General features: G+C 41.4%; 1 protein-coding gene across 2 annotated transcripts in view; it reads right to left on the reverse strand.

Moving 5' to 3' along the window:
- The window catches only part of LOC115396553 (hepcidin-like), a 77,711-nt gene extending 54,222 nt beyond the window's left edge, over positions 1-23,489 (reverse strand). The window contains exons 1-3 of one of the 2 annotated variants that reach the window (XM_030102473.1): positions 23,341-23,482; positions 23,177-23,251; positions 22,904-23,032 (exon numbers count right to left, since the gene is read on the reverse strand). In XM_030102473.1, the coding sequence (XP_029958333.1) occupies positions 22,937-23,032; positions 23,177-23,251; positions 23,341-23,427 (258 nt within the window). In that variant the 5' untranslated portion in view covers positions 23,428-23,482 and the 3' untranslated portion in view covers positions 22,904-22,936. Of the gene's footprint in view, positions 1-22,903; positions 23,033-23,176; positions 23,252-23,340 lie in introns of those variants that run through there. The other variant, XM_030102472.1, reaches the window with a different exon arrangement.
- Positions 23,490-24,054: the final 565 nt, after the last annotated feature.

The raw sequence follows: 24,054 nt of genomic DNA on the forward strand, positions 1-24,054 counted from the left end.
ACCTTTTTCCGGTCCTAATGAGGAGAAGCAGCGTTTTCTTGACCATGTTGTTGTTACTGAAAAAAGTAAAAGTGCAAAAACATTTCTTTAGGGTTAGGCTTTGTTGTGGTGTGGGTTAGGGTTAGGGTAAGGGTCAGGGTTAGGGGCTGGACATGAATGGGAGTCAATGAACGGTCCCCACAAGGATAGAAATACAAGACTCTGTGTGTGTGTGTGTGTGTGTGTGTGTGTGTGTGTGTGTGTGTGTGTGTGTGTGTGTGTGTGTGTGTGTGTGTGTGTGTGTGTACTGTTTGAGCTCTCCTTCTGGTATAACCAGGGTTGGGAGGGTTACTTTTAAATTGTAATCCGCTACAATTACAAGTTACTTGTCAAAAAATATAATCAGTAACTTACTGTAATTACTTCAATTCTTTAAGTTCCATTTTTATCTGAAAGTGGAACAGGAGGCAGAGCTGTCAGCTACCAGGCTCCTGTCATGTGGACCCAGCTCCCAGTTTGAGTGAGGGAGGACGACACTTTCTCGGCTTAAGGCCTTTCTATTAGTAAAACTTAAAGTTACAGCTGGTTCAGGCCTCCCTGGACTGTTTTCTTACTGAAGCTGCTTTAGGTTAAGACTGCTGGAGGACCGACACGGAGCTTCTCTTCTCTCCTTTTTCACTCCACATGTTTCACTACAACGGTCTGTGAACTCTTTCCCTCCTGTTCTCTCTCTCTCTCTCTCTCTCTCTCTCTCTCTCTCTCTCTCTCTCTCTCCCTCTCTCTCTCTCCCTCTCTCCCTCTCTCTGAAAATGATCCTCAGACAATCACCCAGTTGGTGAGGTCAGTTTGTGTTTATGTGATCACTGCCCATGATAAGACCATTGTGACTGATGTGCACAACAAATGAATTCCTGGTGCTTTTCTGACTCCTTTATGTAGTTTATAGGCTGTCAATGAGTTATTAGCTGGTGTCGCTACACCGGTCCAAAGCAATGGCGACGCTTCATACTGATGTCTTTTGCAAGTTTATTCGATCTCTCTTCCTCGCCATAGACACCGTGAAAACTGCAAAAAAAATAAAACAAAACATATTTACAAAACATCGATTTCATCAAGTCTCTCACAACATCCGGCATTTAAAGCTACAAACAATGGTGAAATGACAGGAAACCATTTTAAAAACACACACACAACAACATATGAAAGCATAAAGTGCAAGTTACCGTGTGTGCCTCCTGGACCGTGCAGAATGTTGCAGTTTTGCAGCCGTGTATGCTTACTTTCAGATCAAGTTGGTGTTCGGCTGAGCAGCCAACTCGGCGCTCTCCGCCATGCAGCCTCTGCCACTGACGCTGCGCATATGACGTCTGACTCGGGTCATGTGACTCGGACTATAGTAAATCAAATTGTTTAAACTGGGGCTGTCGCGGTATACCGGTATTGACGATAATCGTTGTATTAAAAAATGAAATTTCAATCTCATGTTCAAAATGTGCACATGATAATATCGTAAAGAGAATCTAGTGCCACTTGAAACGTGTTGAACTGTATTTTCAAAATCCGCTCCTGTTCTTCCGCCCTGCTTCGTCTCCCTCCTGCAGCACCCCAGCCTCTCCCCCTCCTCTCACATGTAAACACAGCAGAGCAGCAATAGCGGCACGGCTCCTAGCTAGCGTGGCTCCCGGTTAGCGAGCGTCACGAGTGAACTAAACATGTCGGCGGTGGCCGACAACGAGACGCTCTATCCTAACCCGAAAAAAGTGTGTTTAGCAACACAGTGGCGCCCCATTAGGTAGGTTCCAGACGCGTCATTGTAATGTGTCCAGGGGGGGTTTCAAGTTGTGTCGCTGATATCCGCCGTCTGTCGGAGCCCCCTTCAAGCAACCAACCGGTGAGTAATTGGAAAAGGGCCCCATACGAGGGATTTTCGACACGTTGTCGTTGCAACGTCGAGCGTAGCGCCCTAAATTTGTCATTGAAATTGACCGATGTCAGCCGTTCCTCCGGGCCACCTTCAGCAGGGCCCAAGCCAGTAGCGGCGCCTCTGGCCGGAGAGAAGCAGCTGCTGCGCTCATTCCGCCTCGGATTTAAACAAACAAACAAAAATTCTCGACAGTGTGGCGGTGGTACAGGATTTCACCCCAACAGGGCCCGAGGGTTTTCATAACCCACCAACCCGACGTAAATTACAACTCAGCTGTGGATCCTCTGTTAATCAGTTCATCAGATTTTAATTAGTTGAGTGTAACTACACTTTTGGTTTGCAGTTGTACAGTTACTGTTCTCATATTGTTTCAACACCTCATTTGACAGGTATTCTGAATGTAATTCATCTGGGAAAAGAGAGAAAACAAACAAAAATAAAATTAAAGATGAATCTGAATGTTTGTAGCATTATTAGTTAAATTTTTGCTGATATCATGATAACCTCGTTATCGTGATATTTTTTGCCCATGATAATCGTGAAGAGAAAATTTAATATCATGACAGCCCTAGTTTAAACTTACTTTACATAGAAAAAATATACTCTCTATTCAACTAACATTTTATAAAGGTAATATATCTTCAAATCACTTTTAAATAAACCAAGAATTAAAACAATGAAATTAAGACGATAGAAAACACACTCATTCAATGATAGAAAAAATGTCCTATAGACAGTTACAGCTGGTAAAATTCTATTATATTGATCCCATGTTCAGGGAGTTGTGTTCATTTTCTCACACCGCTTTGTTGTTGAAGTTCTATTCTAACAAGTGTTGAAAATGAGTGATTTTACATGAGAGTGTTGGTCTGGGTTCGTGAATGGTGACCATATTGACAATCGCTGCTGAAAACATTTCATTGTGTTTGTGTGTTGAATCCAAGCAGTTGCATTTGATCACATTGGACGGTTGAATCTCATAAAGAAGACAGAGGGTGTTTTGTTTTATTCAACATGTTTTATTGAATCAGGTCATGCTAATTCTCCACTTCCTCAAAAGCAAACCAGACTGATATTTCAGAGTCGATACACTAATCATTCAAGATTACTGAAACATAAAAAAACAATAAAGATAATAACAATGGAGGAACTGAAAATTGAAACTGTACATTTATTGATGATATCCGACTGGTTTTTTAAAGTACAGATGAATCACATCACTGTTCACTATATAAAATCCAGCATGAGCAAACCTTACATTTTAAAACCAGGGAATACAGCTGACACTGTTAAAATTCACAACATATTTTAAATAATCACCGTAGCAATCCAGTGTTTGGTGGAAAAGGAATCCTCAGAATTTACAGCAAATTCCACAATAGCCCGGTAGGCAGCAGTTACAGCAAATACGACACTTGAAGCGACGATTCAGGCTCTTGTCGTACACAGTCTGTGGGGAAGATGAGAGACATTAGCAGCGCCCATCTTATGGATGAAAGTAACTCACATCACTTCTACATAGGAGACATGGTTGTACAGATTCACACATGGCTAAATCACCATCAAAGGATTTGATGTATCCAACTCCCTCACCTTCCATGGTGTCTCCCCAAAGACAGTATCGACTTCACTGTCCAGCGGCTCCTCCTCCAGCTGCTGCTCCTGCTAATCAGATGTTTAGAGTCTGAACCACATTGTAGCTTTGAATCCCATTTTCAAATAAAAACTCAAAGAAAAAAAACTGAACAAATAAAAACTGATCATCAGAAAGTCACTCACATCACTTCTATGCATGAAATATCAGGGTACAGATTCAGACATCGCCACCATATTAAAGTCTTTCTGAAGCTTTTTGTGTTTTCCCAAAAATTGGAAAATATGACTCAGGCCATTATTTTAATAGGGTGAAGACATGTTAAGTCAGGCTGAGCTGTTTGGTCAAACTGATTTCTCACCTTCAACTGGTCCTCTGACGTCTCCTCAGCTGCAGCGTTCACTTCTTTACTGGCTGGCTCCTCCAGCGTTTTCTCCTGTCAATCACATGTTTATAGTAAGAGCAACATGGTAGCTTTCAAACATGAAGTTGTGACTTTAAAATGAGCTGACATCAAATGCTTACCTCTGTGAACTGGATGCAAATAAATGTGAGCACCACTGCCACTGCAACTGCAACCCTGAATGTCTTCATCCTGAAGCCAGTGGAGTTCTCCTGATGGTGATCGCTGGTCTCAGTTCTTTGGAGTTCTCCTGTCAGATGCTGCAGTGAGCAGAAGCTGCTGGTATTTATACTCACTCTGAGCCACTCTCGCTTTACCAGTCACGTTGCCTGCTGACCATAAGATCCTCTCAACACTCCCTATTCCAATCACTGCATTGTTTTCAGGGTGGGAAATCAACAAGGAAACTGGCCTTTCTTTCTATAGGATGTGCTTATCATAGTTTTCAAACATTTCCTCAACACGTGCCACTGCTGGTCAGTTTCTCTGACACAGGGCAATCTTCCAATCAAAATGAAACATTAACCATCCAGCCACTTTCATCTTCTCCTCCTGCTGTCATTAAAGACAGCTTGTGTCAACATGTTTTATGTGTGGAGGGTCTCAACGATCACTATCGTGATTATTACCATGAGCAGGGACAAAAAACAACGTCGTCACCGACAAACAATATTCACAACCATCATCTGCAGTTTGAAACACTAAAAGTAGTTAAAACCTTTCTAATGACATGTAAAAGGATGAGATAGTGGTAAAGTTCATATGAGTATCAAAAAGGAAAAATACTTCAATAAATCACTGTTTTGTTGTATGTTTCATCATGTTTTGTGTTTAACTATAATTCTTTCATGGTTTCCTGTTTCATGTTTTGTCAGGTTGTTGTATTGTTGTTCATGATTTTGGTTCTTACTGTGATTTCTTTACTCCCATTGTTTGGTGTCTGTTTCATCATTGTTAGCATTTAGTTTCTTTTGAGATTCTGTCTCTGGGTTGAGGCTCCTTGACTTCTCGTCCCCGTCTCTGATTTCTGCTGTCTGTCCTGATGTCTTTTAGCTGGGTCTGAGTGTGTGGCTGTCTTCTGGGTTTCTGTGGTGTCTGCTGGGATTATCCTGTGTCTTGTTTGCTGCTTCATCTGTTTTTGTTGTGTTTTTTTTTTGTCTTCATTTTTATGTTTCTTCAAGACTTTTGGATGTTATTGCAAATCTTTTAGTTTTTTTTATGCATGTTCTGCAAATATAGTCTATGTATATTGTGTACATGTCTTTATGTTTCTTTTCTCTTGACCTTGATAGTTTTTCCGTGTTACCTTTGTTTCCTTTTGAATCTTGTGTAGCTTCCCGTCTGTGGGGCTGATGAAGAACACCTTATCTAATCTCAATTGGACAATAAAAGTAAAAGTCCATGTAATTACAATAATGAATTTTATATATCAGTGCTTTTCAGGACATCCAGGGTCTCTGTACAATGAACATGTTAAAATACATTTAAAATCTTAAAGCAAGCAGAGGGGAAATCAAAAAAAGGTACGTTATTTCAGAATTCTCAATTACAATTGAGGAAACAACAAAAAAAAAAAAAAAAACAAACCCGCAGACACATAAAGTAATGACACGAGACCATTTCTTCAGTTCAGCCGTCCTGTCAGAAAGCAGCTCTCAGGTGGACCAGTCGACCCACCACTGTCCATCAGCAGAAGAGGAAGGGGAGGTGGTTGATAGGTGAGGTGTGTGTGTGTGTGTGTGTGTGTGTGTGTGTGTGTGTGTGTGTGTGTGTGTGTGTGTGTGTGTGTGTGTGTGTGTGTTCTTGTATTTCTATCCTTGTCGGGGCCAAATGTCCCCACAAGGATAGGAAAACCTGGAACGACGTGCCTTGTGGGGACCTTTTTCCGGTCCTAATGAGGAGAAGCAGCGTTTTCTTGACCATGTTGTTGTTACTGAAAAAAGTAAAAGTGCAAAAACATTTCTTTAGGGTTAGGCTTTGTTGTGGTGTGGGTTAGGGTTAGGGTAAGGGTCAGGGTTAGGGGCTGGACATGAATGGGAGTCAATGAACGGTCCCCACAAGGATAGAAATACAAGACTCTGTGTGTGTGTGTGTGTGTGTGTGTGTGTGTGTGTGTGTGTGTGTGTGTGTGTGTGTGTGTGTGTGTGTGTGTGTGTGTGTGTGTGTACTGTTTGAGCTCTCCTTCTGGTATAACCAGGGTTGGGAGGGTTACTTTTAAATTGTAATCCGCTACAATTACAAGTTACTTGTCAAAAAATATAATCAGTAACTTACTGTAATTACTTCAATTCTTTAAGTTCCATTTTTATCTGAAAGTGGAACAGGAGGCAGAGCTGTCAGCTACCAGGCTCCTGTCATGTGGACCCAGCTCCCAGTTTGAGTGAGGGAGGACGACACTTTCTCGGCTTAAGGCCTTTCTATTTAGTAAAACTTAAAGTTACAGCTGGTTCAGGCCTCCCTGGACTGTTTTCTTACTGAAGCTGCTTTAGGTTAAGACTGCTGGAGGACCGACACGGAGCTTCTCTTCTCTCCTTTTTCACTCCACATGTTTCACTACAACGGTCTGTGAACTCTTTCCCTCCTGTTCTCTCTCTCTCTCTCTCTCTCTCTCTCTCTCTCTCTCTCTCTCTCTCTCTCCCTCTCTCTCTCTCCCTCTCTCCCTCTCTCTGAAAATGATCCTCAGACAATCACCCAGTTGGTGAGGTCAGTTTGTGTTTATGTGATCACTGCCCATGATAAGACCATTGTGACTGATGTGCACAACAAATGAATTCCTGGTGCTTTTCTGACTCCTTTATGTAGTTTATAGGCTGTCAATGAGTTATTAGCTGGTGTCGCTACACCGGTCCAAAGCAATGGCGACGCTTCATACTGATGTCTTTTGCAAGTTTATTCGATCTCTCTTCCTCGCCATAGACACCGTGAAAACTGCAAAAAAAATAAAACAAAACATATTTACAAAACATCGATTTCATCAAGTCTCTCACAACATCCGGCATTTAAAGCTACAAACAATGGTGAAATGACAGGAAACCATTTTAAAAACACACACACAACAACATATGAAAGCATAAAGTGCAAGTTACCGTGTGTGCCTCCTGGACCGTGCAGAATGTTGCAGTTTTGCAGCCGTGTATGCTTACTTTCAGATCAAGTTGGTGTTCGGCTGAGCAGCCAACTCGGCGCTCTCCGCCATGCAGCCTCTGCCACTGACGCTGCGCATATGACGTCTGACTCGGGTCATGTGACTCGGACTATAGTAAATCAAATTGTTTAAACTGGGGCTGTCGCGGTATACCGGTATTGACGATAATCGTTGTATTAAAAAATGAAATTTCAATCTCATGTTCAAAATGTGCACATGATAATATCGTAAAGAGAATCTAGTGCCACTTGAAACGTGTTGAACTGTATTTTCAAAATCCGCTCCTGTTCTTCCGCCCTGCTTCGTCTCCCTCCTGCAGCACCCCAGCCTCTCCCCCTCCTCTCACATGTAAACACAGCAGAGCAGCAATAGCGGCACGGCTCCTAGCTAGCGTGGCTCCCGGTTAGCGAGCGTCACGAGTGAACTAAACATGTCGGCGGTGGCCGACAACGAGACGCTCTATCCTAACCCGAAAAAAGTGTGTTTAGCAACACAGTGGCGCCCCATTAGGTAGGTTCCAGACGCGTCATTGTAATGTGTCCAGGGGGGGTTTCAAGTTGTGTCGCTGATATCCGCCGTCTGTCGGAGCCCCCTTCAAGCAACCAACCGGTGAGTAATTGGAAAAGGGCCCCATACGAGGGATTTTCGACACGTTGTCGTTGCAACGTCGAGCGTAGCGCCCTAAATTTGTCATTGAAATTGACCGATGTCAGCCGTTCCTCCGGGCCACCTTCAGCAGGGCCCAAGCCAGTAGCGGCGCCTCTGGCCGGAGAGAAGCAGCTGCTGCGCTCATTCCGCCTCGGATTTAAACAAACAAACAAAAATTCTCGACAGTGTGGCGGTGGTACAGGATTTCACCCCAACAGGGCCCGAGGGTTTTCATAACCCACCAACCCGACGTAAATTACAACTCAGCTGTGGATCCTCTGTTAATCAGTTCATCAGATTTTAATTAGTTGAGTGTAACTACACTTTTGGTTTGCAGTTGTACAGTTACTGTTCTCATATTGTTTCAACACCTCATTTGACAGGTATTCTGAATGTAATTCATCTGGGAAAAGAGAGAAAACAAACAAAAATAAAATTAAAGATGAATCTGAATGTTTGTAGCATTATTAGTTAAATTTTTGCTGATATCATGATAACCTCGTTATCGTGATATTTTTTGCCCATGATAATCGTGAAGAGAAAATTTAATATCATGACAGCCCTAGTTTAAACTTACTTTACATAGAAAAAATATACTCTCTATTCAACTAACATTTTATAAAGGTAATATATCTTCAAATCACTTTTAAATAAACCAAGAATTAAAACAATGAAATTAAGACGATAGAAAACACACTCATTCAATGATAGAAAAAATGTCCTATAGACAGTTACAGCTGGTAAAAATTCTATTATATTGATCCCATGTTCAGGGAGTTGTGTTCATTTTCTCACACCGCTTTGTTGTTGAAGTTCTATTCTAACAAGTGTTGAAAATGAGTGATTTTACATGAGAGTGTTGGTCTGGGTTCGTGAATGGTGACCATATTGACAATCGCTGCTGAAAACATTTCATTGTGTTTGTGTGTTGAATCCAAGCAGTTGCATTTGATCACATTGGACGGTTGAATCTCATAAAGAAGACAGAGGGTGTTTTGTTTTATTCAACATGTTTTATTGAATCAGGTCATGCTAATTCTCCACTTCCTCAAAAGCAAACCAGACTGATATTTCAGAGTCGATACACTAATCATTCAAGATTACTGAAACATAAAAAAACAATAAAGATAATAACAATGGAGGAACTGAAAATTGAAACTGTACATTTATTGATGATATCCGACTGGTTTTTTAAAGTACAGATGAATCACATCACTGTTCACTATATAAAATCCAGCATGAGCAAACCTTACATTTTAAACCAGGGAATACAGCTGACACTGTTAAAATTCACAACATATTTTAAATAATCACCGTAGCAATCCAGTGTTTGGTGGAAAAGGAATCCTCAGAATTTACAGCAAATTCCACAATAGCCGGTAGGCAGCAGTTACAGCAAATACGACACTTGAAGCGACGATTCAGGCTCTTGTCGTACACAGTCTGTGGGGAAGATGAGAGACATTAGCAGCGCCCATCTTATGGATGAAAGTAACTCACATCACTTCTACATAGGAGACATGGTTGTACAGATTCACACATGGCTAAATCACCATCAAAGGATTTGATGTATCCAACTCCCTCACCTTCCATGGTGTCTCCCCAAAGACAGTATCGACTTCACTGTCCAGCGGCTCCTCCTCCAGCTGCTGCTCCTGCTAATCAGATGTTTAGAGTCTGAACCACATTGTAGCTTTGAATCCCATTTTCAAATAAAAACTCAAAGAAAAAAAACTGAACAAATAAAAACTGATCATCAGAAAGTCACTCACATCACTTCTATGCATGAAATATCAGGGTACAGATTCAGACATCGCCACCATATTAAAGTCTTTCTGAAGCTTTTTGTGTTCTCCCAAAAATTGGAAAATATGACTCAGGCCATTATTTTAATAGGGTGAAGACATGTTAAATCAGGCTGAGCTGTTTGGTCAAACTGATTTCTCACCTTCAACTGGTCCTCTGACGTCTCCTCAGCTGCAGCGTTCACTTCTTTACTGGCTGGCTCCTCCAGCGTTCGCTCCTGTCAATCACATGTTTATAGTAAGAGCAACATGGTAGCTTTCAAACATGAAGTTGTGACTTTAAAATGAGCTGACATCAAATGCTTACCTCTGTGAACTGGATGCAAATAAATGTGAGCACCACTGCCACTGCAACTGCAACCCTGAATGTCTTCATCCTGAAGCCAGTGGAGTTCTCCTGATGGTGATCGCTGGTCTCAGATGTTTCGAGTTCTCCTGTCAGATGCTGCAGTGAGCAGAAGCTGCTGGTATTTATACTCACTCTGAGCCTCTCTCGCTTTACCAATCACGTTGCCTGCTGACCATAAGATCCTCTCAACACTCCCTATTCCAATCACTGTATTGTTTTCAGGGTGGGAAATCAACAAGGAAACTGGCCTTTCTTTCTATAGGATGTGCTTATCACAGTTTTCAAACATTTCCTCAACACGTGCCACTGCTGGTCAGTTTCTCTGACACAGGGCAATCTTCCAATCAAAATGAAACATTAACCATCCGGCCACTTTCATCTTCTCCTCCTGCTGTCATTAAAGACAGCTTCTGTCAACATGTTTTATGTGTGGAGGGTCTCAACGATCACTATCGTGATTATTACCAAGAGCAGGGACAAAAAACAACGTCGTCACCGACAAACAATATTCACAACCATCATCTGCAGTTTGAAACACTAAAAGTAGTTAAAACCTTTCTAATGACATGTAAAAGGATGAGATAGTGGTAAAGTTCATATGAGTATCAAAAAGGAAAAATACTTCAATAAATCACTGTTTTGTTGTATGTTTCATCATGTTTTGTGTTTAACTATAATTCTTTCATGGTTTCCTGTTTCATGTTTGGTCAGGTTGTTGTATTGTTGTTCATGATTTTGGTTTTTACTGTGATTTCTTTACTCCCATCGTTTGGTGTCTGTTTCATCATTGTTAGCATTTAGTTTCTTTTGAGATTCTGTCTCTGGGTTGAGGCTCCTTGACTTCTTGTCCCCGTCTCTGATTTCTGCTGTCTGTCCTGATGTCTTTTAGCTGGGTCTGAGTGTGTGGCTGTCTTCTGGGTTTCTGTGGTGTGTGCTGGGATTATCCTGTGTCTTGTTTGCTGCTTCATCTGTTTTAGTTGTGTTTTTTAGTTATTTGTTATTTTGATGTTTATTCAAGACTTTTGGACTTTTTGGGAAAACTTTTTATTTTTTTTATTTTATATTATGCAAATACAGTCTGTGTATATTGTGTACATATCTGTATGCTTCTGTCTTCTTGACCTTGATGTCTTTTTCGTGCTATCTCGGTTTGCGGTTGAATCGTGTGTCGCTTCTCATTTGCAAGATGATAAAGAACACCTTATCTATTCTCAATTACACAATAAAATCAAAGTACATGTTATTATAGTAATTCATTTCATATTTTAGTACTTTCAAGGTCACCCAAGGACTCAGTACAATGAATATGTTAAAATACATTTAAAAGCCTGAAGTTACAAGAAAACATAATCCTAAAAGTGTTCCAGGAGTTGCAGCAGACCCACATTGTTAAAAATGAACATGCTACTTAAAAAAGATTCAGATTCAGGTATACAGTACAGTAGTTGCAAATTCTTTGTGAAATTCTTTGAGTCGGCAGCCATTTTTAGAGGTGCCCATCTTGGGGGAAAGCAGCATGGTGGGGGTGTGGTGGGCGGGGTGAGCAGAGGGGAAATCAATAAAAGGTACATCATTTCAGAATCCTCAATTAGGATTAAGGAACCAAGAAAACAGACCTGCAGACATATGAAGTACTGACACGAGACAGTTGCTTCAGTTCGGCAGTCCAGTCCCATCGCAGCTCTCAGGTGGACCAGTCGACCCACCACTGTCCATCAGCAGAAGAGGGAGGGGGGATGGTTGATAGGTGAGGTGTGTGTGTGTGTGTGTGTGTGTGTGTGTGTGTGTGTGTGTGTGTGTGTGTGTCTGTGCATACTGTTTGAGCTCTCCATCTGGTATAAAATGCAGTGAAATTTAACCAGTCACTGTAAATATTTAGTGAATGTTGGAGAAGCATTACTCAACATTTACAGCTTGCAGGAGTTACAGCAAACACGACACGTGATTCCACGTTTCTGCCTCACATTGTCGCGTCTGTGGAAAAGATGAGAGATATTAGCAGGATCTGGATCTTCTTATGGATGAAAATTACTCACACGTGGTGAAATCAGGTGGAATTATTGGCCACACTTATTTCTCCTCACGTTCCATGAGTCCACTGCCGTCTCCTCAGCTGTCGCTTGAACCTCACTGCTGACTGACTCCTCCAGCTCTTCCTCCTGTCAATCAAATGTTTTTCTTTTTTTTTTTTTTTTTTCTTTTTTTTTCTCCCTTGTCTTGTTCAGCAGCTGGGGCGTGCAATATTGTATGATTGTTGCCTTTTACTATCTGAACAGATTTTAATGTTAGCAGCAGGACGAGAACGAATCTCCTCCTGCTGCTGCCTTTATTTAAAGCTGGCGTCCGGCATGGCTGCCGGACAGGACCGGGACGGAAATGCTCAGAGAGCGAGAGACAGAAAAGAGAGAGAGATAAAGAGAGGGAGAACCGGGGGGGGGGGGGGGGGCACAACTTATGTACAAATTCACAACAAATGCAAAACAGTGTTGTCAACGCACCACACGCAACCAAGAACCATCCCAAACCCCAATCTAGACAACACCAAAACAGAGCCGACAACCAACACAAAAACTGACAGAACCATACATTTATATAATTTTTTTTTCTTTTTCCCCCTGATGAACCATAGTAGTGAACAGACTAGTAACTAGTAGTAAACTCAGGGCGTGCATCAAGAGAGGGCTACTGCAGATCACCATTATTCTAACCACCACAAGAAGACAAGGTAACCGAGTATGTGAAGAGTGATTAAAGATCAGCGTGATCGTGCAAATATGATGGTTTGTTTGTTTGTTTTATTGAGATCCCCATTAGCTACTGTTAAAACAGTTGCTATTCTTCCTGGGGTCTAAACTTCATCAGAAATATTTCTGCACCAACACTTAGCAACGCGTCAACAACAGGATGTACAGACAACATTCATACAGACAATACAATAACATAACTATCAACAAAGACGACATTAACAAAAACAAAACAATATCAAAACAGACGAAATAGCTCACCATTAAACAATCATAAATGACCAGTTCCATGTTATTCCTGAGTGAATAAAAATAGTCTCATTTGTTTACAAAAATAAGTTGTGTGCATCTGTGAAATCAAAAACTGCGGCAAACGATTCCAGGCCACCATTGCCCTATAGTGCACGGATCTTTGAATATGACTGGATCGACAGACAGGTAACAGAAAACGTCCCTCAACTGTTTGACGGGTAGAATGCTGATGCACATCACTGAAAAAAGGTCAGGTGATGTGGTGATAGTGATCATGCATATATGACCTCTGACCACTGAGAAGGCCAGAAGCAGGCCAGAGAGGCCCTCAGAGCCCAGACAGCCGGCGGTCATCACAGAGCCCGTATCCAAGCCGCCCCCCCAGGAAGACGCCCACGCTCAGGTTCAGAAATGGGGCAGAGGGAAGCCCCGGCCGGGGACCCCGGCGGTCCCGGGGCCCGGGCCCCGCGGAGCCACGACCGGCAGGAGCCAGTCCACCCCGGGCCCCGGACGCCCGGGGCGGACAGAGCCGAGAGCCCAAGGCCCAAGAGCCGACCCCCCACACAGGCGGAGGGCCATCACCCACCCGGGAGAACCAGCCCACATGGGCGGCTACCCACCCCAGGCCAGTACCCCCCCCCCAGCGCTCCGGCCACGCACCCCGAGATCCAGGGCATCACACCCCGCCACACCCCGCCCCCCCCGTCCACCCCCCGACCCAGCCCTCCCACCCTGTCCTTTCCCACCTCACTCCCCCCACCCCAACCCAACACTTACACCCACTCACTCACGCTGACACACACACATGCATGCGCACACACACACACACACACACACACACACACACACACACACACACACACAGTCTCGTATTTCTATCCTTGTGGGGACCTTCCATTGACTCCCATTCATGTCTAGCCCCTAACCCTGACCCTTACCCTAACCCTAACCCACACCACAACAAAGCCTAACCCTAAAGAAATGTTTTTGCACTTTTACTTTTTTCAGTAACAACAACATGGTCAAGAAAACACTGTTTCTCCTACTTAGGACCGGAAAAAGGTCCCCACAAGGCACGTCGTTCCACGTTTTGCTATCCTTGTGGGGACATTTGGCCCCAACAAGGATAGAAATACGAGAACACACACACACACACACACACTCTCACACACAACCAAACACACCCACATTCTGACACACTCACACACGCTAGCAAACACGCACACACACACACACACACACACACACACACACAATCAAATGTTTTTCAAATGTTTATTGTATCAAGCACATTTCACTTTTTAGACATTCCGTTATTATTCAGAACTGCGCTCAGTTCAAGTTCCTACCTCTGTGAGTTGGACAGAAGAAGTTTGCTGAACACAAATAACTGTGAGCAGGACTGCCACTGCAACTGCAACCCTGAGGGCTCTAACTTCGCAGACTGCGCCGAATCCGCCCGCTGTCAGCGGAGGGCAGAGTGCGCCGTCGGCGGATAAAGTCAACGGGGCGTGTCCAGAAAATTGTCCCAATTTCGTGAACCAGGCGCAGTCACGCCTCCATCCCGCCCACCGGCGCAGGTGGCGCAAGAGAGAGGAGAGAAAGTGGGTTTAACCCAGCTGAGCGCAATTTGACCAATCAAATGAACACCTCTCCTTTTTTTCAAAGAAGGACACTGCTACATTAACATGATGAAATACATTTTATTTCCTGGCCTCAATACTAAACCATAGTGAAGCAACAATGTATATGACTGCATTTTGAAATAAATAATCTCTTGTAGAGCTTGGGGAGCCAGACAAATGAAATAAAAATGCAGACACCCTGCATTTAGCGGCTACATACAGACTTTGTAGGGAAAGGGAAAATCTGTTTTTATTTGTGTGCATCATAACTCTTAAAGATACATTTGGGAAAGCACAAAGAATTACAGGTGCCAATCACTCAGCGCAGCTGCACAGCGGAGCTGGGTGAGTCTACTTAGGACTGCTGGTTCAGTTGTCATCAGATCGATGTCCTCTGAAATGATTCCCTGTAATTCCTATCACACACATGGCATTCCGGCCATCCCAGACGAAGGATAATCATTTATGAGAGAATGGTGGCGACATCTGCTATCTGCTCCGTCCTCCGCTCTGCTTCACGTGTTGCCAGCATTCTTACCCCCCTCCAAAGGCCGCTATGGTCAGCCAGACTGTCATATGCAGTGTTTTTGAGCAGGAGCACACCAACAGGTTGCTTTTCTGTAATCTAATGCATTAGAAATTAAGGTAAAGAAACAAAATATTAAATCAAGTGGATCAGCAAAACGTCTGCCTCATATCTGCTTTATTAATGCCTAAAATCAGGTTTTAAAATGTATTGAACTTTTTACAGTGCGCATTTGCGCAGCGTACCTCTCATTCACACTCCGCGCACTCGTTTCCCTGATACACACGCACACACACGCCAACACACACAAAATAGTTGTATTATTAACTGTCAATAATAATCAAGAACATATTAAAATTAGTAAAATAAGTCTCCCCGGTTGCGCACCAGGACGGACACCTTCCCACACCGACCCGTCCTCACCCTGCTCATTTTATTCTGGGACTGCAGGCTCAACAGGACAAAGGTATTTATTCAGAAAATATGTTCGTTCTAAAATTAATTTTTGGAAACGAAAAATACATGGTTTGCTGTACTTTAATGGAGGATATAATATTTTACCTGAATCTGTAACTGGCACATCTGGAGACGCTGCAGTGCCCCTGCTGTCAATACCGTGTTCACTGTTGTGCTCAGATTTATTACATTAGTTTAAATAATAATAATAATAATAATAATAATTTTACACCATTTTATGTTATTATTATTTAGTTGTAAACTGACAGCAGCCTACAGTAATTCTCTACCTGGAGGTGACGCGTGAGCGCTTCCATGCGCCACTGCAGGTTCTACGCTGGACTGTACAGCAGCTGGAGGTCGGTCGGGTATTTTTGGGGCAGCAGCATTATATTTGTTTCGCTGTTTGTCCCGCGACTGTTCTGACTCTGATTCAGAACATTCCTCCTCTTCACTCCAGTCAAGATCGCTGATGTCCGACACGTCTCCGCCATCCGATTCCCCCTCACTGACCTCCTGTATCATTGCTAAAGCTTCTTCCACCTTATATCTCTTATTTATGCCTGTTTTTACTATCTTTCTTTTGGGATTTGCTTGATATTTTTGGTCATCTGTCTGATTGTCTGCTGTCAGAGCTAGCCCCCTGTTCAGATGCGCGCATGAACCAAAACAAATCAATCACAGAAGAAAAAAAAGCCCCGTGAAGTGCATCATTTTAATCAGTCTAATAATAATAATAATAATAATAATAATAATAAATAAATAAATAAATAAATAATAAGTCTCACAGACCACTGTTGGCCTTTGGAGGTATAAATGCTTTGTAATATTATCTGTGTTATTGTTAGGACCTTATTTGCTTCAGAAAAACATACAAGACACATATTTAGGAAAAGTCAAAGAATTAGAGGACAGGGGAATTATTTTTAACAGATTTATTTGAATTCTAAAAACCCAAATGGTCTGTCAGATTGTCTTGGATGTTCTAGTGCTAAAGAAGATAATAAAAACAATTATGTGGTTCATGAGTGATTGTGTGTATCTTTCATGACACTGACAAGCTGTCAGTGTCATCAGATCCTCCTCCCCAGCCTGCTCACACCTTCTGCACGAAACTATCACTGCGCCCAGCTGATTCTGTCGACCCCTCCCCCTGGTGCGCCGCCACGCCCATCTCGGCGCAAGTGCAGCGGACCTGCCAGACACCCTCTTCTGCGCCTGTCGAAAATAGGAATGCGCTGCCTCCGCCGCTGATCATCGCCAAGTTGCGCCGTCAAATTAGAGCCCTGAATGTCTTCATCCTGAAGCCAGTGGAGTTCTCCTGATGGTGATCGCTGTTCTCAGTTCTTTGGAGTTCTCCTGTCAGACGCTGCAGTGAGCAGAAGCTGCTGGTATTTATACTCACTCTGAGCTACTCTTGCTTCATCTGTTACTGGACCTGCTGATGGGAAGACCCTTGCAACAGTCCTTTTTCCAATCACTGCTATGAGTTCCAACAGGTGGGACATTCCCAAGGAAAGGGGCCTTTCACATTTTCATTAGTTTTCTATCTTTAACATAAAATGAGGTTATTATTTTAGTGAAGAAATGTAGAACTCTACCACGATTATTTGTAAACGCGATATTGATGATGCTTTAGCCACATGAGAGCAGTGGGATGCTGGACAGACTCCCAGCTGAAGCAGGATGCATCCTGGACAGGCGACCAGTCCATCTCAGGACAGTGAGGATGAAACTCCACAGTATCTCCACAGGCTTATCATTGAGGACAAACTGAAAGTTTTTGATGGACTTACATTTATTCTCAAATTTAAGTTTCAAGGTTTTAAACTGTTCTGATAATTGTGAACATTTGATATCAGAGAGAACATTAAGCAAAGTTATGATCCACAGACAATATTCAATGCCATCATGTGCTGTGACAAGTATTACAGACAATTGAAGCTTTGTTCTGTAACATGCTCTCAGGCAATAAAGCAAGTATTTTGAACTTAAAAAAATCTGATGGTGTTTTGCTGTATATTATGTCTTGTTTTGTGCTTCATGGCTTTTATTTTTTCCTTTGCATTTTTCTCACATTGAATTCTGTCCTGATTCCTTGTTTGATTGTGTTTGATTGTTTGATTGGGTATGTATGTATATGTATGTATGTGTGTATGTATATATGTTTATGTTTGTATGTATGTATGTATGTATGTATGTATATATATATATATATATATATGTGTGTGTGTGTGTGTGTGTGTGTGTGTGTGTGTGTGTGTATGTGTATGTATGTGTATATATATATATGTATATGCATAAGTATAATTCCTGATGTATGTTTGTATGTTAAAATAAAATATATGTGAAAAACACTTCAAAATGATTAAGTAGAGGCAGATTATATACAGAAATTAAGTATTATATAGGGGAAATGTTATGCTGCGACTGTGTATGAAAAGTATAAATATGTAAATGTAATCACTGTAGGAGGTGTGGATAAAAGGGGTAGGATTTAATAAGTTTAACTTCTTCCTACTCCTTTTCGAACATGTAGATCGGTAACACATGCAGGTTGTTGCTGAAGTCTTCGTTTTCTTTTAATTTTAATATGCATGTGTTTGTTTCTGGTGACGACCTATTTTTCGTTTTCTTTTGCATGTTCGAAATAAATTCATTCATTCATTCATTCATTCATTCATTCATGTTTTGTAAGGCTGCTGCGTTGTCCTTGTTCCTTGTAACAGTCTTTTTCCAATCACTGCTATGATTTCCAACAGGTGGGAAAATCCCAAGGAAAGGGGGTTCATATGTTCATCACAGCTTTCAAACATCAACTCAAAATGAGGTATTATTTTGATGTTGAAATTTAGGGCTCTTGAATGAAATATGTATTTGCTTTCTAGTGAACAGTACTTCCAAATATGGATTATTTACAATCACGATCAATACAACCACCCACTCCTGTATTTTTGAAGATGCTTTATCCACATGAGAGCAGTGGGATGCTGGAGAGACTCCCAGCTGAAGCAGGATGCATTCTGGACAGGTTACCAGTCCATCTCGGGACAGTGAGGATGAAACTCCACAATTTCTCCAAAGGCTTGCAACCCCCCACCCCCACCCCCCACCCCCCAACTGTGTTCATTTCACAATTTCTGCTTTTTTCCACCTGAAACACAAGTTTTTTTTTTCCTGTCCTGCTGTTATTTAGGACAAAATCAAAGTGTTTTTTTTTTTGATGGACTTACATTTATTTTCAAATTGAAATTTCAAGGTTTTAAACTGTTATGACTCTGAACATTTAATGAGAGAAAGAGAACATTAAGCAAAGTTATGATCCACAGACAATATTCATGACCATCAGTTCCTGTTACAAGTCTTACAGACAATTGAAGCTTTTTTCTTAACATGCTGTGGTGTAACAAAGAAATTTGACTTTTCAAAACTGTTATTGTGTTTAGCTGTATATTATGTCTTGTGTTGTGTTTCACGGCTTCTATTTTTCCCGCTGCGTTTCTCTCATGTTGCCCCTGTCCTGACTCCTTGGGTTCATCGTCACCTTGACAGTCTTTATCTGCAACTCATTTCTTGTCAAAAATGTAAAATCCAAAATATTTGAGGCTGCATGCTCATGCTAGCTTGGTTACAATTGCAACAACATGTCTGGTGTAATAACACAAAATAATTACCACACCATGTACTTATTAAAGCTAGGGTCGACGATCTTGGAAAACTAGCATGTAGCACGAATGTAGCATCTCCCCAAGGCTCCGCCCAGCTCCCACCCCATTGGAGGAGCTCCCGTTGGCAGCGAACGCACAGGACGCTGAAGCGCCGCGCGCGCGGGAGCGCCACTCGCACAGAGTTTGTGATCGCCTCCAATGTTATTAACCTTTCTGACTGCCCGCACACAAAGCACATAGGAGCGCAGCGCGCCAGCTCCACTTCGTTCTATTTTTCACGCGAGCCGCGAGCGCCGAGAGCACCTTGGCAACGCGCGTGCGCACTGAACCAGGGCCAGTGCACGCCATTGAAATGTACGCGCAGGGGGCTGGTAGAACGGCGAAGGGATTTGATTGGTTCCTGAAGAGCCGTCCGCGCCTTCCGATTGGTCGGAGTTTTTACTGCCCTTTGGCCACTACTGTTGTCAGATTTTTTCCCCATCCTTTTCTGTCCACATAATGTATTGACTTCTCCCAGAGGGCAAGGAGCATTTCACTCAGTATGACTAAAAGTGCTTTTGGACAACATCGTCTACCCTAACTTTAACTGTTCATACGGCACACATTTTACTTTATCTACAGCACATTTCCAGATGTTCACTCTGTTTATTTGAGGTCATTCATTTGTAATCCAAACCCTAGATTTGAAACCCAAATAGAAGAACACATCATGGCGTCTTCAGTCTCGTTGCATTGTGACTCTGTTGGGAGCTTTAGTTCTTTTTTCAAAATACTGTTTTTTCCTAAATTGAAGAGAGAAATTTAAGACAGATTTAAGTATATTTAAGGGTTTTAACTGATGAGGAAAACACTCATTTCGATTGAGTTTCCAAATGAAAATGATATACAGAGATGGAATTTAGATTTTACCACATGACACCCCTGCTGGTGATAATGTGAAGCCACAGCTTACAGGACAGTAGAGTTCAAGAGCTTTGTTTCACCTTTGGTTCCATGATTGTAGCATATCTCATTGACAAATAGAATCTTTAAAAGAGGCTCCAAAGTCATAGTTGAAAGGTCAATATCTCTGAGCAGGAGTAATTTTTTTTTTTTTTTTTTTTTTTTTAATTTGTTTCTTTCGTTTAAAACAACAACACAAAAACAAAAAAAATGATAAGAAGAATACAACAATGTCAGTTTGGACACAAAACAAACGAAAGAAAAGGAGCAGAAAGAAGAACAATCTTATTATATCTGCCCCTTTACATACAAATTATTTAAACTGATACAAATTAACAATACTCAAAAACTCAATTTCACTCAATCAAATTTTTTCACAGTAACAACTTAGTTTTCATTTTCATACTTATCCAACGTGGATTTTTTTATATGTTTCTTAAATGTCATAATTGTTTTACACTCTTTGATTTCCTGTTTCAGAGCATTCCATAAATTCACTCCTTTAACCGCAATGCTTCTTTCTTTGATTTTGGTTCTAAATCTGGGTTTTTTGAACACGTCTATTCCTTTAAGATTGTATATACTAGTTCTATTTTCAAATATAATTTGAAGATTAGCAGGCAATAATTTCCACTTGGCCTTGTACATTATCTTTAGGATACTTAAATCAACAATGTCGTGGAATTTCAATACTTTCAGTTTGATAAACAATGGATTAGATGGTTCTCGGTAATGACTGTTTGTAATTATCCTTAAAGCCCTTTTTTGTAAAATGACAATTGTCTGTAAATAGGTTTTACATGTCGTGCCCCATGCTTCAACACAATAAGTGAGATACGGTAAAATCAATGTGTTATACAATGTTAATAAAGCACAACTGTTCAAAAAAAACTTAACTCTGTGTAACACAGAAATGGCTTTCCCAATTTTCCCTTTGGTGTAATTTATGTGAGATTTCCACTTTAGATCGTCATCAATCATCACTCCGAAGAATTTTGTTTCTGTTACACGATGAATTTCAACTTCATCTATTTCAAGTTTTACTTTCACTTTTTCCTTTTTATTATTAAACAACATAAAATTTGTTTTTTGGGGATTTAGAATCAATCCGTTTAGATCAAACCAGTGTTTTATTACTTTCAATTCTTCATTCACCACTTTTGTGACTTCTTGTATGCTTTTACCTGAATAAAATAATGTGGTATCATCTGCAAATAGAATTTTCCCAAGGTTGGACACTTTAGCAAAATCATTCATGTACAAAATGAATAATTTTGGCCCAAGTATTGAACCTTGGGGCACTCCACATTTAATTTTCCGTAATTCAGATTTAGTGTCATTAATATGTACATATTACTTTCTGTTTTCCAAGTAATTTGAGAGCCAATGGTGAGCTACTCCTCGGATGCCATACTTAATCATTTTTTTTAATAATTTCGAATGATTGTAACCCCGTGCGCTGCGGCGTGGATCAGAGGCCTGGACACTCCCTGGATGCGCCGTGTAGTCCCGTGCGCTCCGGCGTGGATCGGAGGCCGATGTTAGTTGCTTTGTTGCGGGTCCAACTGGCCTGGGAGCGCCGTGCAGCCCCGCGCGCTCCGGCGTGGATCAGAGGCCTGGACACTCCCTGGATGCGCCGTGTCGTCCCGTGCGCTCCGGCCAATTAAACATGATATCCAGGTAAAACGGTCCAAAATTCAAACTTCCAGACTGGCATAATCTTACTCCCTTGACCAAAGTCCTTTCCAATGATTTTAATTTTCCCTCCTTGGACCCAGCATTGTGTCAGGTGTGGATTTCAGAGAGATGCCTGAGGCTCAACAGGGCAAAATGAAATAAAATAACGTTGTTAAACATGGAGGGCAAATTCTTAAATGACAACTTTGCTTTTACTGGAACCCTGATTCTTTATCCTTCAACCGCAAGTAACACATCACGGAGCTGCTCTGATATTTGACTGGGACTGACAGACTCCACAGCCAATCAGAGGAGAGTTGTTGAAGTCCTTGATGCATCAACTTCCTTCCTGTTTGTTGCGTCTGTAGCAACCACCAGATCAACATTGTGAAATGTAAGTCAAAATGAAGAATCGACGGCTCGTATACATCAACTGAGTGGATAATATTAAAATAAATTCTGCATTTCTCACCAGGAATGTTGTCAAATTAAGCTTAAGCCACAGGCTATCTTTAAATATGGCCTTTTCCAACAAAAGTAGAGGGAATATCTGCTGTCTTTTTTGGTCAGTGACCAAAGCTCTTCTCCTCTGCTTGGCTGTGGAGTCTGTGGATCCCAGTGAAGCACCGCCTTTTTCTCATTGACTGAATGTACAGATGGTTGATCAACAAATATGTCAAAGCAGCTCTGCAATGTGTGACTTATAACTGAAGGAAAAATAATCTGTGACTCTTCGGAAATAACTTCACATTGATACAAGAGAACAAATCTGTTTTTCACCAAATTTACTGAAATAATAGTAGAAACAAGTGAACATGTAAGTTTTGTAATCTGTGTCTTGTGAAATCGGATTTGTACACCTGTATTCAGGATTTATGAATGTGTAAGTTTAGTGTTATACTTGTGAAGTGAAAAAAAGTACACAACTCATGATACACAGCTGCAACTTTTGCTTTTACAAGTGCTCAAACCTTTCTCACTAAAACACTAAAAACACCTCCTCATTGATGGATTCATTATTTAGGAATGACGACGTGCATAAAATATCATGGAATGTGAAAAAAAGTTTTAGGTAAAAGTTTTAGGTAAAATAAAACACAAACTTTGATGTTGGGCTGCTCACATTTATTTCAGTTAAATTTCACTTCACAGTGGAAGTAATCACAGGAGATAGTCAATATTTTTTGCAACAGGAATCCTTAGAATCTACAGCAAAGTCCACAGGCACTCATTCCGCAGCAGTTACAACAGAAACGACAGTCGGTTCCACGTTTCTGCCTCACGTTGTGCAGCGTCTGTGTGAACAGATATTATCAGGATCATCTTATGGATGAAAATTACTCATATCACTTCACTGCGGGAAATATCAGGGTACAGACTGACATGGGGTTGAATCAGGTCGGGTTATGGGGTCAGACTCATTTATTTAAGTTCCTCACCTTCCATGAATCCACTGCCGTCTCCTCAGCTGCAGCTTGAACCTCACTGCTGACTGGCTCCTCCAGCTCTTGTTCCTATCAATTAAATGTTTATTATATCAAACACATTACACTTTTTAGACATTCAGTTATTATTCAGAACTGCGCTCAGATCAAGTTCCTACCTCTGTGAGTTGGACAGAAGAGGTTTGCTGAACACAAATAACTGTGAGCACGACTGCCACTGCAACTGCAACCCTGAATGTCTTCATCCTGAAGCCAGTGGAGTTCTCCTGATGGTGATCGCTGGTCTCAGTTCTTTGGAGTTCTCCTGTCAGATGCTGCAGTGAGCAGAAGCTGCTGGTATTTATACTCACTCTGAGCCACTCTTGCTTCATCTTTCATTGTACCTGATTATGGGAATATCTGTGCAATTCTATTTGCTGATGTGCTCTGGGTTCCAGCTGGGAAATTCCCAGGGAAAGGGAAAATTCAACATGTGATTTCACTGATCAGTTCTTCCCAGAAATAAATACTGCCAATGACTGGCAATGATTACACACATTCAATAACATCCATCATAGTTTGGGACCTCGCTATATCTCTTATTATTATCACTTTCCACAATATTACAGGGTTCTTTAAAAAAAGGATTAAGAAAATAAACAATAACGACGAATTCATGAAAGACAATTAAAAAGGAAAAAACATTATTTATGAAATATCTCAACCAGCACATTTGACCCCATGGACGGGGGATTTCCTGAAGATTGCTCAACTTTCACAGATTTTCCATGAATGCGGACTTTCATTTGACCTGAAGTTACTGCCTTATTGACATTAAATGAATTAAATGAAGTTCCTTTGTCTTTATTGTAGAAGTTAAACACACTCATTTG

Source organism: Salarias fasciatus, chromosome 11, assembly GCF_902148845.1.
Source record: "Salarias fasciatus chromosome 11, fSalaFa1.1, whole genome shotgun sequence".
NCBI lineage: Eukaryota > Metazoa > Chordata > Actinopteri > Blenniiformes > Blenniidae > Salarias > Salarias fasciatus.